The sequence below is a fragment of the Epinephelus lanceolatus genome, chromosome 12 (genome assembly GCF_041903045.1).
Source record: "Epinephelus lanceolatus isolate andai-2023 chromosome 12, ASM4190304v1, whole genome shotgun sequence".
NCBI lineage: Eukaryota > Metazoa > Chordata > Actinopteri > Perciformes > Serranidae > Epinephelus > Epinephelus lanceolatus.
In genome coordinates, this window is record NC_135745.1 from 35,156,017 (window position 1) to 35,170,016 (window position 14,000).

A 14,000-nucleotide genomic window follows, 5' to 3' on the forward strand; every position below is an offset into this window, starting at 1 on the left:
TTTCTTGTTATGAACAGTTTTATTGTTATTTAGCACAAGAACAGAAAATTAAAAAGGATGATGCAAGGGTGACATTCACGTAGCATGTAACATACATTAGATCTCATACCTCCATTGTATATAAGCATTTTAAACTGGGGGCTACTGTTTTAAAAGTGTACAGACAGAGTACCAGTGGTCTTCCAGCCCCTTGTCGAAGTCTTTTAATGCCTGTTTTATGCTTAATATGTCCAGGTATTCTTTCAGCTAGGAGTCCTTTGTGAAGCAGGCTGCTCTACGCTCCTTCCAGTTTAGAAGACTCTTAGTAAATAAGCAACCCAGTGTCCATAGGTGCTTGACAGTTACACATTATTGTCAAACTTTAGGCCCAGCAAGCATACTTATTTATTTATTTCTTCGTTTATTTAACAGGCACATTGTACAGCTCTCAGCCATACCAGAGTTAGCTACTAGCTAATTTTCATCTGTAGTCCCTGAGCAGGAACAGAAAACATATAGTGTTAAGACAGAAATCTAACACTATAGTATAAAACAAACAAGCACACATGAATACAAACAAATATAAAAACGTCGTCACAGAGCAACATCTTCAGACAACAACAATAACAAAAATTTCACACTATTAAGACACAACGACAACAATAAAATCACAATGTTAAGACACGACAATAACAACAAGATTACGAACCAGTGAATTATGAGCCTGTGTTTGACAATTTATGATTGATGGGTGCATGATTGGGTTGATTTTAGCCATGATTTTATCTTGGATTTAAAGCCAGTAAACACTTTGGGGCACACTGGGAAATTGACATATTGACACACGAGATATCACTTCTAACCAGAGTGTTTTAACAGCTGGACATAAGCCATAATGTTTGTCTTCCATCCTGGATAATCTAACAGGAGTAATACACCTACCAGCCAAAACATTCAAACCACTGACAGGTGAAGTGAATAACTCTGATTATTTTGTTCCAATGCCTTGTTCTGCTGGGAAACCTTTGGTTCTGGCATTCATGTGGATACCACCTGACATGTTCCACCCACTCAAACACTGTTGCAGACCAAGTACCCCCCTCATGGCAACAGCACTCCCCAATGGCAGTGGCCCCCCAACAGGATAATGCACCATGCCACACTGCAAACATGGCTCAGGAATGGCCCAAGGAATGTGACAAAGACCTCAAAGTGTCAACCTGGCCTCCAAATTCCCCAGATCCCACTCTGAATGAGCATCTGTGGCATGTGCCATTAACCCACCTCACAACCCACTGGACTAAATGGATCTGCCACCAACGCACTGGTGCCAGACACCACAGGACACTCCCAGAAATCCTGTGTCCATGTCTCGACAGGTCAGAGCCAAGTCTGATCCAAGGAGGCCCCACCTTGGATTAGGGGTACATCTGGGGTACCCGCACATCACAAGAATCCTTGAGCAGATTGGGACCTGGGAAATTTAGAATCCAGGTTGACACCTTGAGCTTTTTGTCACGCTCCACAGGCCATTTCTAAACAGTTTTTGTAGTGTGGCATGCTGCTAATTTCTGCTGGGGGCCACTGCCATTGGGGAGTACAGTTGCCATTAGGAGGGTACTGGTTCTGCAACAGTGTTTGAGTGGGTGGAACATGTCAGGTGGTATCCACATGTATGCCTGAACCAAAGGTTTCCCAGCAGAACAATGCATTGGAACAAATTCACCTGTCAGTGGTTTTAATGTTTTGGCTTATCGGTGTACATGCTCTGCACATAATCTTCTCTTGTTGAGTCCTAAATCTCACACATTTAGACACTCTCAAAGCTGACATCTAAATGATGTTCCACTGGGAGACAGTCTAAGATGTATTAAGGTCATGCTCCCAAGCCAGCTGGACAGAAAAATATGCATTAGGGGCAACTATGGACATTGAGTTAGAGACCACACCTCTTGCCATGGTTGCCTTCTTTAGAAGCTGATCCCATTTTGGACATGAGTCAGGAACTGCTCCGTCTCCACATTTCTTATTTAAAATAGAAGATAATTGAGCATATGTTCAGAAGGAAAAGCCCCTCAATGCTTCATCACTTGTGCAGCTGCTTAACAATAGAGCATGAAAACCTAGTAACATTATCTTGTAGGGATGGTAGCTTTGGAGAGTACCACCATGATACCAAGGATATGTTCTTATTTACAGAGATAATACTTTCTCCATGAGCCAGTTAAGCCATACCCAAATGTGGTAAAATGTTTATGGTGTTATCACATCATGTAATATAATTTACACATATACAACAGTCTATGTATATTTTGAACTGTAGTAACAGTGTATACTAAGGGTATAAATATATTTTGACAAGTGATGGCGCCATAATGCAGGTTTTAGTGCACCAGGAACTTGAGCATGGCTTAACGGACCCTTACACGGTCTCATAAAGCAGACAGAATTCAACACTAAAAAATAAAACATTTTAAAAAAAAAAAAAAAAGTTTCACCAGTGAAACTGTATCACGTATTTCATTTTTAGATGTGAGAGGCTGAGGCCAAAACCATACTTAAAAATGAGGAAAAACATGACTTCTATACCATAAATGTATCTTTAATTGAATTATTTAAAATTTTACATGGAGAAATGTTAGGAAAAAAAAAAACAATGAACAGTATGACAAAGAAATATTAAAACCATCAGGACAGTATCTTAAACCAAACAACACATTATTGATTACTGGACACACTTACAGACGTCAGTCAGTCAGCATTTGGCAGAGTTTCACTGGGACATGACTCTCAGTGACCAAACAAACACTTGATTTCAGCAGGGCTTTATCTACAGACTACAAGACAATGTGTGACATTCTTTGTGCTTAAAACAAAACATTTTCATTATATTTACACAGTTATTTACTTGTATAGCTTAGTCCAGAGATTATGGCTGGTGAAAACATTTGCCCACAGTTATTAGTGTCTAAAAAGCTTGTACATTGCTGCAGAAAATGTATTTACACTACTTTGTGTGTATACATACATGCACAAATATAAAAAAAGTATATGCAATAAAAGCACCAGTGTAAAGTATGATACATACATTAAAGTGCATAAAGTAATGCGGCCTGGAATCCAGATCACATGCGTTTAATACAGTGGGCTGTTGGTAACATAGCAAAGGTTTTTGGTTATATTCCTGCAGAAACACTTTCCATACACAGGAGGAAAAAGTGTTAAATCTCTATTTGGACATTTAGCAGCAGTAATGGAGAAGAGAGCTCAAACGTGACCCTGTTAATCAGCAGCTTTGAATTACAAGGTTTGGTAACCGTCGCTCCTTATTTCTGGAGCCGTTTCAGTCATGTCTTTGGGGTAATGTATAATTGAGCCAACAACACCTGCAAGGAAATCAAAGAGCAGAGATTAGATGGACATTCATGGCGGGAAAAAAGCTAACACGTCTTGCTGTGCACTCTCACTCACTGTTAAAGATTATCAGATATCAGGGCGTCGGTGGCTTAGTGGTAGAGCAGGCGCCCCATGTACAAGGCTGTTGCCACAGCGGCCCAGGTTCAACTCCAGCCTGTGGCCCTTTGCTGCATGTCACTCCCTCTCTCTCTCCCCCTTTCACACTTGTCTGTCCTATCCATTAAAGGCTAAAAAAAAAAAAAAAAAAAGATTATTAGATATCAGCCCTAATAAATTTATGGAAGAACTGTACTGAATTTATCAGAGCAGGGGGATATAGCTAGGGTCTTGTTTTTTTTAATCTTGACCCACCCCTAAGCTACAAATATTTTTATAACCATTTTATAACCATATTTTCTTTCATAGTCACACCAAATGTAGGTGTTGGAGCCAATGCAATGAGCAAACAGCATGGGAATGAGAGTTGTCAACAAAACAGCTAATTTCTTAAGCAAAATGCACCAGTGAAAAAAAAGCCTTGGTTTTTCACTATTTGTCATACAGAAGTGCGGAATTTAATGGTTTCTTTGTACAGGATCTGGTTAGCGCAGTTTATTTCAGTGCATGATGTGTTCAATGACCATTGGAAATCTGAAAATCTGATAATTTCTGTTTTTATAGTTTCTGGATATGATAAATGTTGTAATTTTGGCATTTTTAAGGATTTTTTGGGGCTTTATATTGATAGGAAAGCTGCACATTGACATGAAAGATGGGAGAGAGAGAGGAGCAAAGGGCTCAGCCTATATAGGGCACACGCTCTACCAGATGAGGTATACGTTGCCCCACTGTGGTGAGTTTTAAAGAAAACATGCCTTTCAAACCTGCCAGTGTGTTTTGGGGTTCAAAGGGTATTTAAAAATACAGCAATTTAAAGCTACATGCCCTCTCCGAAGCCAAAAAAAGTCCCTCTCCAGTGCTTTAAATATTATTTGACATGCCTCCCCTGTTTGGCATCACCACCTCCCGCCTCGTCAATAACAAAAAGTTTCAGAGTTTTATTTCAGAAACTTTCATCCCTGTGTCACAAGCTGACCTGACAACTGCATTCATAGTCATAAGAAGAATGAGGTCATACAGGCACATACAGTGTCACAGAGTGGATGGGCATGTTCTGTTAATTTTCTGACTGTCCTTAATCAAAGTGTATGGGCTTTTGAATTCATTTAATATTTAACCCTCCATCAATCTTCTCCTAAGACTGTTCATTGAGAAGTCTACAGCCACTAAAAAGAAAACAGGGATTGTTGTTTTCTTACCTCCGGGGTGCCTCAAACCTAGGCAGAGAGTGTGAGAAAGACAAAACACATGACTATGCTTTATATTTCCATGTGAGCATGAGACTCCATACCATGTGACAGGAGACATTTTAAAATGAAGCTGAGTTATGCAGCCGTTTGAGGGTGAATGAGATATTGAACTAAAGCAGATGTGACGATTAAATAGTTCCCTCTGTTTGTTAATGATATGCAGCCCATAATTTTGCTGCATCCTGAAGGCAGCTTTTGAGTATGTGACTGTGATTAAAGGTAATGTGCAATTTGTTTTATTATTATCCAAATAGAAAGTAATGCTCATATTTACTCACCCTGGTTTTTGGAGAGGAGCAGGCTGATTATGATGAGTCCTGTTAATGCCAGAAGTGCCAAGACTGGGATCAGAAACTGAGGCAAAGGATTCCCTTGATCTAGAAAAACAAAGACAATTGTAACTCGGCTGCATGTCAAAGAAACTAGCCACAGTAAAATATGTAGTGTAAGTGAGGGTGGACTTTTGCAGTCACAGGAACAAACTGATGCTTTACTGTTCTATTACCCTTTCATTTTGTTAGTGTCCATTGTGTCATATGACTAGCAGTCAAGTGGCATCAGCTGCCTCCAGGCTTTTTCCCCCTGATTTTAAACTCTAGAAATAGTCAGAACTACCAGACAGGTATAGCTACAGACCCAGAGAAGGTGTACATAATATTGTGATTAATTCAATCTGATCTCCGTAACACTGTAGTGATAACAGTGAATGAATAAATAGTATAGAACAGGTCCTGTCTGACAATAAAGCTGCACCTGTTCATTCATGTAAGGGCTAAAATCAAAATACCATTACGGAGGGAATTATCAGATATTATTGTCACTGATATTTATTTTTGTAGCACGATGTTTGCTCTGATATACCATTGTAGTTATGGTTATGCTAAAAAAGGTTGATTTAAAATTTGTTTATTCGACTGTAAACATTGGTGTGTACAGCGCAAAACTGCAGTGTGGTTATTTTAAAAAGATAATACAAGATGCACTTGTTAGGTTCCACAACTCTTGGGGGGGAAATTCTGTATTTTTCAACGTGGACGCCATTGTCCTTAAGCCTACATGACTAATGGGGACAATCATTTTTACAATTGGGCCAGTATTGAGGGAGCTGGCACCGGCAGTAATGTCACCACTTGGGGCATTCGGCACCATCAATTTCTCTCAACTCTGAGTGCTTGTTTTTGCCACTGACAGGCTCAGATTGTTAATTTAAGTGTCTGACAACTTATGTGAAGGATCCCTACAGAGATAGACCTTTCATAACTTTTGTTTAACCAGAAACAGCCCTGACATTGCAAATGCCAACCCCACCACCATTAAAGTAAAGTAATTTTAGGTTATGTAGAGTCAGCATAAAATAAAATTACTGATAAAATTACTGTTTGTCTGCAGGATTCGGTGATAGCGATTCCTGGGCTGTTTCTGGTTAAACAAGACTGCTCTGACTGTTTAACAAAAGGAGGTCTAGGGAGTGGTTACAGAAACCGCCCCGACATCGCTATCACCAAACCCACCAGACTCCATTTACATAAACTGTAACTTTAGCTTGTGTAGAGCAGCATATTTTACATTAAGGGTCATTTCAGCCAAACCAGAGTTGGTGATTGTTGGAACAATGGAGAGACAGAGCAAGGCAGCTTTTGAGTTTTATTTGTTTCTGTTGACTTTGAATAAAGGGGGTTTGGTGATAGCGATTTCTGGGCTGTTTCTAATAACAACAACAACAACAACAACAACAAAAAGGCAGACAGATTGTCTCAGCAAAAGAGGACTATCTCTGTTGCCTGACACTCAGCATAGCAACCTGAGTCAGCGGCAAAAACAAGCACTTTTAATGGACGTCAATTGATGGTGAAACTTGCAGAGTGGTGACACTACAGCCTGTTTCACCAATGCCGGCTTGCTCAATACTGGACAGTTCAAACATTATTGCTCCCATTAGTCACGTAGACACAAAAATATGGGTTAAAGGATCCAGGTTGAAAAATACCATAATTATCCTTTAAAGGGACATTGTGTAACATTTTCAGTTGTTTATTGGCAAAAATTGATGTCTGCATTCATAAATATGTCATCACTGGTGTCCTATTACCTCCACCAATCTGACTTATTCTCGTAAAAGGAGAATTTCAGATTTGTTTGTACATTGTGCGGGTAAGTCGTCTGTGGGGTTCCATTATGTTTCGCCATCTTGAGAATACACCCGCCAGCAAGGGACATACAGCACTGCCTTCGGCGTTTTCGTTGAGAGCCAGGCCAGCACTGCGTGACTGAGGAGCCAAAAGGAGAGGAGCAAGAGGCGCTTCTCTACTACCCTGGCAAATCTGAAACAAAGTCCCACTCTTTGAGCATAATGCAGGATCATGCATATGCAGCATCATGGGAGACGGAATCCTTGTCGCCAAGAAAGCGCAAAAGGGAATAGAAAAGGCAGCGTGACCAGCAAATTAAAAAAACGAATGCCCACATCGGGGTAGCCTTTCCCAGGTAGAGAGAGCTGCTGAGGGAGAATGGTAATGCAATCACAGGCCAGCGCCGCTGTTGGCTGTTAGCCGCTGTTTGCGGCCAGTCGCTAACAGCCTCATCCCTCTCCTCGCATCTCTGCGCCGCTGTTAGCTGTTAGCCGCTGTTAGCGCTGGCCTGTGATTGTATTACCTTTCTCCTTCAGCAGCTCTCTCCACCTGGGAAAGTCTACCCCAATGCTGACCCTTGTTTTTTTTAAATTCGCCGGTCACGCTGCCTTTTTGATTCCCTTTTGCACTTTCTTGGCGACGAGGATTCCGTCTTCCGTGATGTTGCATAATACATGATCCTGCATTATGCTCAAAGAGTGGGACTTTGTTATGTGGCAGTAGTTCCGCTGGCCACTAACAGCTGTTAGCGGCGCAGTAATGGGAGGAGAGGGATGAGGTGTGTGAGGTTGAGCCACTTGTCAGTTGTCAAAGGACAAGACGTGATTGGTTTGTTTCAATTTACATCCACCCCAACAGTCCTACGTTGTAAACACAGCCAGCATGGTGAGGAGGGGGTTTGTCAACTCGTGTCGTGTGTGTCTGTGTAGGAGCCTGAATGAATACTCCATGTAGTATCGGATGACATGGTTTCATCAGTGTTATCATAGCTTTTTGGTACACAGCGGCTACAGTTGTTGCAATACGTGTTTGAAACAGTGAGGCGCTAGAGTGTGCCATCTGTTTGAATGCAATATATGATTTCAACGTTAGATGGGAGAAATTCCTACACACTGTGGCTTATTGATGGTTACAAGATTTTCAAAAGCCAGAACGAATGCATACCTGACTGCTCCTGAGAAAGCTTCAGTTCGCTCATCAGCTTGATGCATCCCTCCTGAAGGCGTGTCATTTCTGCCTTTGTGCGCTGTGCTTCTTGGTCCCACAACACTTTGAAAGCCAGGGCTTGTGGCACATGGGCCGTCCATGTATCAGTGTGGTCCAGAGTCAGATAGACGTTCCCGTCATAGAACACACGGTCGGCCCAGTGCAGCTGAGACCCCTCGAGTGTGCATTCACGAGAACGAAGGACAGTGTGGTTTCCTAGAGGCAGATAAAGGCTGTTTAATATTTGACTGAGCATGAGATTAGATCCATGTTGAGGTTTTGATGATGTAAAATCTCACAGTCATTACATTCATTACTAGTACGTGATGATTTCTTACTCAGTAAGGAAGTCTGGTTGACCCTGATAAGAGTCGGCAGGAGGGAATCAGCTGACATGGTTTGGATAATGCTCTCAACTTCCTGGCTTCTTCCAGTAAGAGAGACTCCATTGTGAAGGACTTGCTCCACGATCTGGTGAGCACCCACCACTCCCCACTGCTGCATCTGCACTATGATCGCATCTGATGGGAGGCAATTCATCAAAAGAAGAGGGAATTTAAATGTTACTGTAGCCTTCATGTCATGAGCTGGAGTAGGAGCTGCAAAACAGCATAAAATTACACTTGAGCTGATGCATGGTGCTTTTCAATGTATTAAATTATCACATAACATTATTTTATTGTTGTAATAATTGGTCCACATTGAACTAGGTCCAACCCCTTTAAATGTGTGGTATCTTTCACCATTCCTTTGCACTGTGCATAGATAGGGTTTAATCTGTAAAGTAACAAGTCTAGTTTTGGTTGGCACTGTCAGACAGGAACTTTATAACTCTGGGCCATATTGTGTTTGGACAGGGGTCGGAAACCAAAACTATAAAGAGTCACTTTTGACACTTTATAGTTAAAAAAAAAACAACCTCATTCAAACACATATTCCCGAAGTCACAAAACATATTTAAGCCTCATGGTAACACTGCGTATTAGTCTACTGACATTAAATAGGTCTAAATTAGCATTCAAAATTATTTTTTTATAGTAAAATATATTAATGAATGCTCGTTTGAAGCCATTAGTAATGCTGATAAGCTAATTTAGGCTGCTTTTAGACCTAGAGTTAAACCAAACGTTGAAGAAGAATACACTTGCAAGATAAATGTGACACTTTCTAATGTCACAATGGAGGGACAACTACACAGGTTGATTTTAGCTCTGCTCATCGTGGACTATATTGCTGTCATTGTTCATTTTAGTGAACGAGGCGCGGCTCCAACTAGAAAACAATGTTTTGATGCATTGGATGTGCTGAATGTGCATATTAAGGCAGTACAGGAGGAGGTGCACATTAATAATCCTCCAGGACTGTAACATGCTCATGTTTAATCCAAACAATGTGTCATGTGACTGCTGTTGGTTTGGTACGGAATCAATCTCACCACGAACGAACCGCACCAGAGTTTGTTTGTAACAAGACAGAGACCTTCTTCAAGAGGTGGTCTCAGTCCGGTTGTTTTAGTGAACACCTGAGTGTGACTGCTGTGTTCACACCTGCCCAAATGAACCGCACTCAGGGGGCAAACATACTTGAGTTCGATTGAACCAAACCAAACAAGGCAAGTGTGAAAGCACACTTAGGGTGTTTTCCACTTTTTGGTGCACTTTAAGAGGACTGAGTCCGTTACTTTTAAGGGACTGTGTGTGAAAACACCCATAGATACCTTCATTATAAAAAGGCCCAAACATGCTTTGCGGCTTCATACAGATTTCCCTCCTTTTCTTTTTTTGGCCAAAAAATGGCTCTTCTAATTGTGAAAGTTGCTGTAATCTGTCCTGTGTAAAAAGGGGTGGTGGGGTTTTTTGCATATCTGTCCCCAGGGCCCCACTGTCTCATAATCCACTCATGGATATACTAAACTTTTAGCAACAACATAATCACTAAATATGGCCTCATAAATAACCATACAGTGGAACCAACACTCCTTAACAGTGTCAACAAACACTGAGCACTAAATTTAACAAACAGGATTTGCTGCAGGGTAATTGTGTTGACATTGTGCAGCTGCATCTGACAGTAAGAGCAGCACAATAACCTATTGTCCTGTGATAAGAAAGTGAAAGTATAAAATTAAAAGGATGAATTTTAATAGGCTGCAGACCGTAACTAAGGATTGCGTTGGGAGCCTCCACGGTCTGATTGTCAGGTTTGTGTTTGCCTAATTATTCTTTCTTGGTGTGATCCAGGAAATCAATGCAATGCAATGCAAAGACACAAACTACTTACCTACTGGCACAGGAAACCCCAGCGATAAGTTGCATAAAACAGGCAGAAAGACGCCGACAATAACTCCAAGAAAGTGCATGTCTGACGCTTCTTGATGTTGACTCCAAATCCAGCAATGCTCGACCGCCAAGGAAGGACAAAAGTCTCCAGAGTTATAAATAGCAAGGATTGTTTTAAGCCATTTAAGAGTAGCCGGTGCACTAATGAAACATCCTACGCAAGAGCCAAAACCTCACAAATACTCCTCACGTTAAATGGTCACGGACACCGTCACGGCTCTCCTCCTGACCGCTTCAGTTTCGCTCTGACTAACTTTTCATTGCACATATAACTCACATGTCGCTTCTTCTGATTGGCTGATGCAGCTGGCACGTGGACCGGGAGAGCCTGTGTGACAAGGTGAAGCCCGTGGAGCAGCACCACAGAGTGAGTTTACAAAAATGAAAACACCTGCAGCCACTAATGACTTCATCAGTCATTGTGAAAGTGAAAATGAGCCCCAGCCTATCCAGCTAAAATACTAAAATGCTATCAAATGAATGCTTCAAAAGAAGGAGGAATACAAATGTAACAGAAGCCTTCATGTCATAAACAGGATCAAATGTAACTTGTGCAGAAAATACTCAAATCCATAAGTAGTACTAGCTTTGGAACAAGGTTAGACTACTCATTTAAAAGTAGTCCCACATTTAAATCCTACTCTACTTAAAGTTACAGCACTTATTGTGATGAATGGTGCTTTTCAATGTCTTAAATTATCACATAACACTATTTTATTTATAGTTTATTTTTGCACAATTAAAACACAAAAAGGCACAAAAAATGAAGAATGAAATACAGTGCAGGGAGAAGCAAAAAAAAGCCTCCACTTAAAATGTTCACAAAGTTATTAAGAACTCAAAAGTACAGGAAGATAAAGAACAATACATAAAATAATACAAGTGATAACAGACTACTAATCACAAAATATACTGATCCACATGGAACTAGGTCCAACCCCTTTAAACGTCTGGTATCTTTCATAATCTCATTGCATTGTGCATAGTTAAATTCAAATCTGTAAAGTATGTAGTCTAGTTTTCATTGCCACTGTCAGACAGGAACTTTACACCTCTGTGACTACAGTATATTGTGTTAGGACAGAGGTCGGCAGCTTTAATTACCAAGAGAGCCATTCAAAAACATCTGCCTGGAGCCACAAAACATATTTGAGCCTTATGGTACCACTGTGTATTAAGTCTAAATTAGCCTATTGATATTAAATAGGTCTAAATGAGCATTCAAAAATATGTTTTACCACAAGATGGTTCCTCTGCAGTGAGCTATTTATGATTATTTGGTACTTTAACATTGCAGCGTTGGCAATGAAAGCAAACAGTTCTGTCAATGTGCTATCAAATTCTGTATTTTCCTCTGAAACTTCTACTTTTATGGATTTGGAATCCATAGTTAGCCAAGCTAGGGAGGCTAAAGACTAGCCAGCAGTGTTGAGGTTTGGCAGAATTTAAAAGAAAAGGCGCCAGGCCGTAGACGTTGACGAAATGTTAAAACTTTTTTTTTCATTCAGTGCGTAGGCTGCACATTTTGACAACTGGAGAATGTATGATTTTCTTTAGTCCTACAACAATTATAAATGAAATGAAAATGTTAAAAAAAATTGTAGTTCAGTTTCATGTGATATTTTTTGTTGAAGCCACAGGCATATGGCTCCAGAGCCACAGGTTGCCTACAAGGTTTTTCTTATAATTTGTTCCTTTATGTATAGCAAGTGGAGGTGAATGAAAAACTCATGGATAAATTATTGAATGACCCAACCAGGCGCAGGCTAAGGGGCCCAAATGTCAGGGACCCCCTGGCTTTCACCTGCAACTTGTCACTCAAATTAACATGTACAGAGCAGGAAGAGACTCAAAATTACCTAAATATCAAAATCATTAATTAAATTAAATTAAATATTAAATGCTAACACATCAATGCTTCATCCAATAATAGGCTGTAAGGCTGAGTACTTTTACTTTGATACTTAATGTAAAAGTGAAAGTGATAACATTTCTTACTAACAAGCCTTTACCTAAACTTGCAGCTTTTTTCCCATCATATACACACATCACCTGCACACAATTCTGGGAAGCTGAAGCTCATGTAAACTCCAGACTGCTGAGCTCTACGCACTTTATCATTCAATCAGCACACCATTTTCACCTGGAAAACGCTGGCCTTCAAAATGACACAGTCTAATTACCAATTAGTCTTACTCACATCTCACCTGTCCAAACAATCTAACCATGTTAAACTGAGCAGCATTTCTTTTGCTGTCAGCTGAACATTTGTCTGTATAAGAAGAACACACACATATTAGCTCTGTTTTGTATTTGTGCTCTGATGTAAGTTAAAGCTTTTCGCCATTGCTTGAGCACATTTTTCAATTTGGGGTAAACAGTTCACACAAAGGCCTAAACTGAAAGTTGGCAGCAGAAATGACACATTCTCACTCACAAAACCTGGAAAACATGCACCAGTTTTTCTCCATTGTATGCACACACCAGATAACCACCACCAGAGAATTTTTTGCCTTCTGCATGCATAAGGTACACAATCAAGTATTATCTATTCTATTCTATTCTATTCTATACACACAGCTCTGAGTTGTAGCTCATGTAACCTCCAGACTGCTGAACTTGAAATTTTAACTCTGAATTCTAAATCACATTTTTGCAAAGCACACCTTTTTCACCTGGGGAACACTGGCATTGAAAATGAAACACCCTAGTTACCGTTTAGCCTGACTCACATCTCCCCTGTTCAAAACAATCTAACCATGTGTCAGCATAAAAGAGGCCTCAGGTGACCTCTGCTGTGTTGGGGGGTAAACGAAAATGAAATAAAAACAAAAAACATTTCTTTTGCGGCCAGTTCAGTGAGCTTATGTAAAGCTGCTTGATGTAAGTAACAGTTTCCTCATTTGCTTGCACACTTGTTTCCACCCAGAGGTAACATTTTCAAACCAGTTCACACACAGGACTAAACTGAAAGTCGCCAACCAAAATGACACACTCACTCACAAAACCTGAAAAACATGCAACTAAGGCAAATGTTTCCATCAATCAACACAGCTTGTGCTGAAATTAATGTATTCTTTCAATCAATCATCATACAGTGGATAACAACATACAAAATAAAGCTCAGTTCAACCTTAATTTGTGCTGTATGTCTGTCTCACTTGTTGACACTTTACATCACTATAGTTTGTGCCAACAAAAAAGGCAAGCAAGTACATCACTGCCTGAACTGTACTATTTCCTCCAAAGGGGATTTTACTAAAGATGACAAACCCTGCTGCACATTTAACACTTTTTTGAGATGCCCTGGGCCCAGTATTTCAAAACTTTTAATCTGGATCAGAATGATCCAGATTTTGTAGTCCTCCTTTTTGTTATCCCCGATCAAACTGATCTTGTAGATTTGGTCCTGGTTTTTCAAAGAATTGTCAGATAGGATCACTCTGATCCAGATACCACAAGATCAGGATTACAGAATCTGGATTTGAGGTCTTTGGATATAGGCTGACTACCATGATCATCCCACTTGTATTTTTACCCCTCATCTATTTTTATTTTGTTATTCTTCATGTTGCCTTCAG

The 14,000-nt window shown here is 40.3% G+C and overlaps 1 protein-coding gene across 2 annotated transcripts; it reads right to left on the reverse strand.

The window, feature by feature from the left end:
• LOC117263191 (uncharacterized) lies at positions 1-10,668 on the reverse strand. Of its 2 annotated transcripts, XR_004502174.2 has the most exons (7): positions 10,361-10,668; positions 8,419-8,601; positions 8,039-8,296; positions 5,024-5,122; positions 4,695-4,712; positions 3,451-3,623; positions 1-3,365 (listed from the first exon to the last, which is right to left on the reverse strand). XR_004502174.2 is itself a non-coding variant. In XM_033636381.2 (6 exons), the coding sequence occupies exons 1-6, from the start codon at positions 10,437-10,439 to the stop codon at positions 3,280-3,282; spliced, it is 723 nt and encodes a 240-aa protein (XP_033492272.1). In that variant the 5' UTR covers positions 10,440-10,668; the 3' UTR covers positions 1-3,279. The 2 variants fall into 2 exon arrangements, 1 of the variants encoding a protein (XP_033492272.1); XM_033636381.2 differs by lacking the exon at positions 3,451-3,623.
• Between the last annotated feature and the right edge of the window lie 3,332 nt (positions 10,669-14,000).

Bases quoted from the DNA above. Each gene is read 5' to 3' on its own strand.
- LOC117263191 (XM_033636381.2), bottom strand. From the start codon at position 10,439: ATGCACTTTCTTGGAGTTATTGTCGGCGTCTTTCTGCCTGTTTTATGC. The intron at 8,602-10,360 runs GTAAGTAGTTTG...GCCTCCCATCAG, and splicing joins GGGGTTTCCTGTGCCAGTAG to ATGCGATCATAGTGCAGATG. The intron at 8,297-8,418 runs GTAAGAAATCAT...ATCTGCCTCTAG, and splicing joins CAACCAGACTTCCTTACTGA to GAAACCACACTGTCCTTCGT.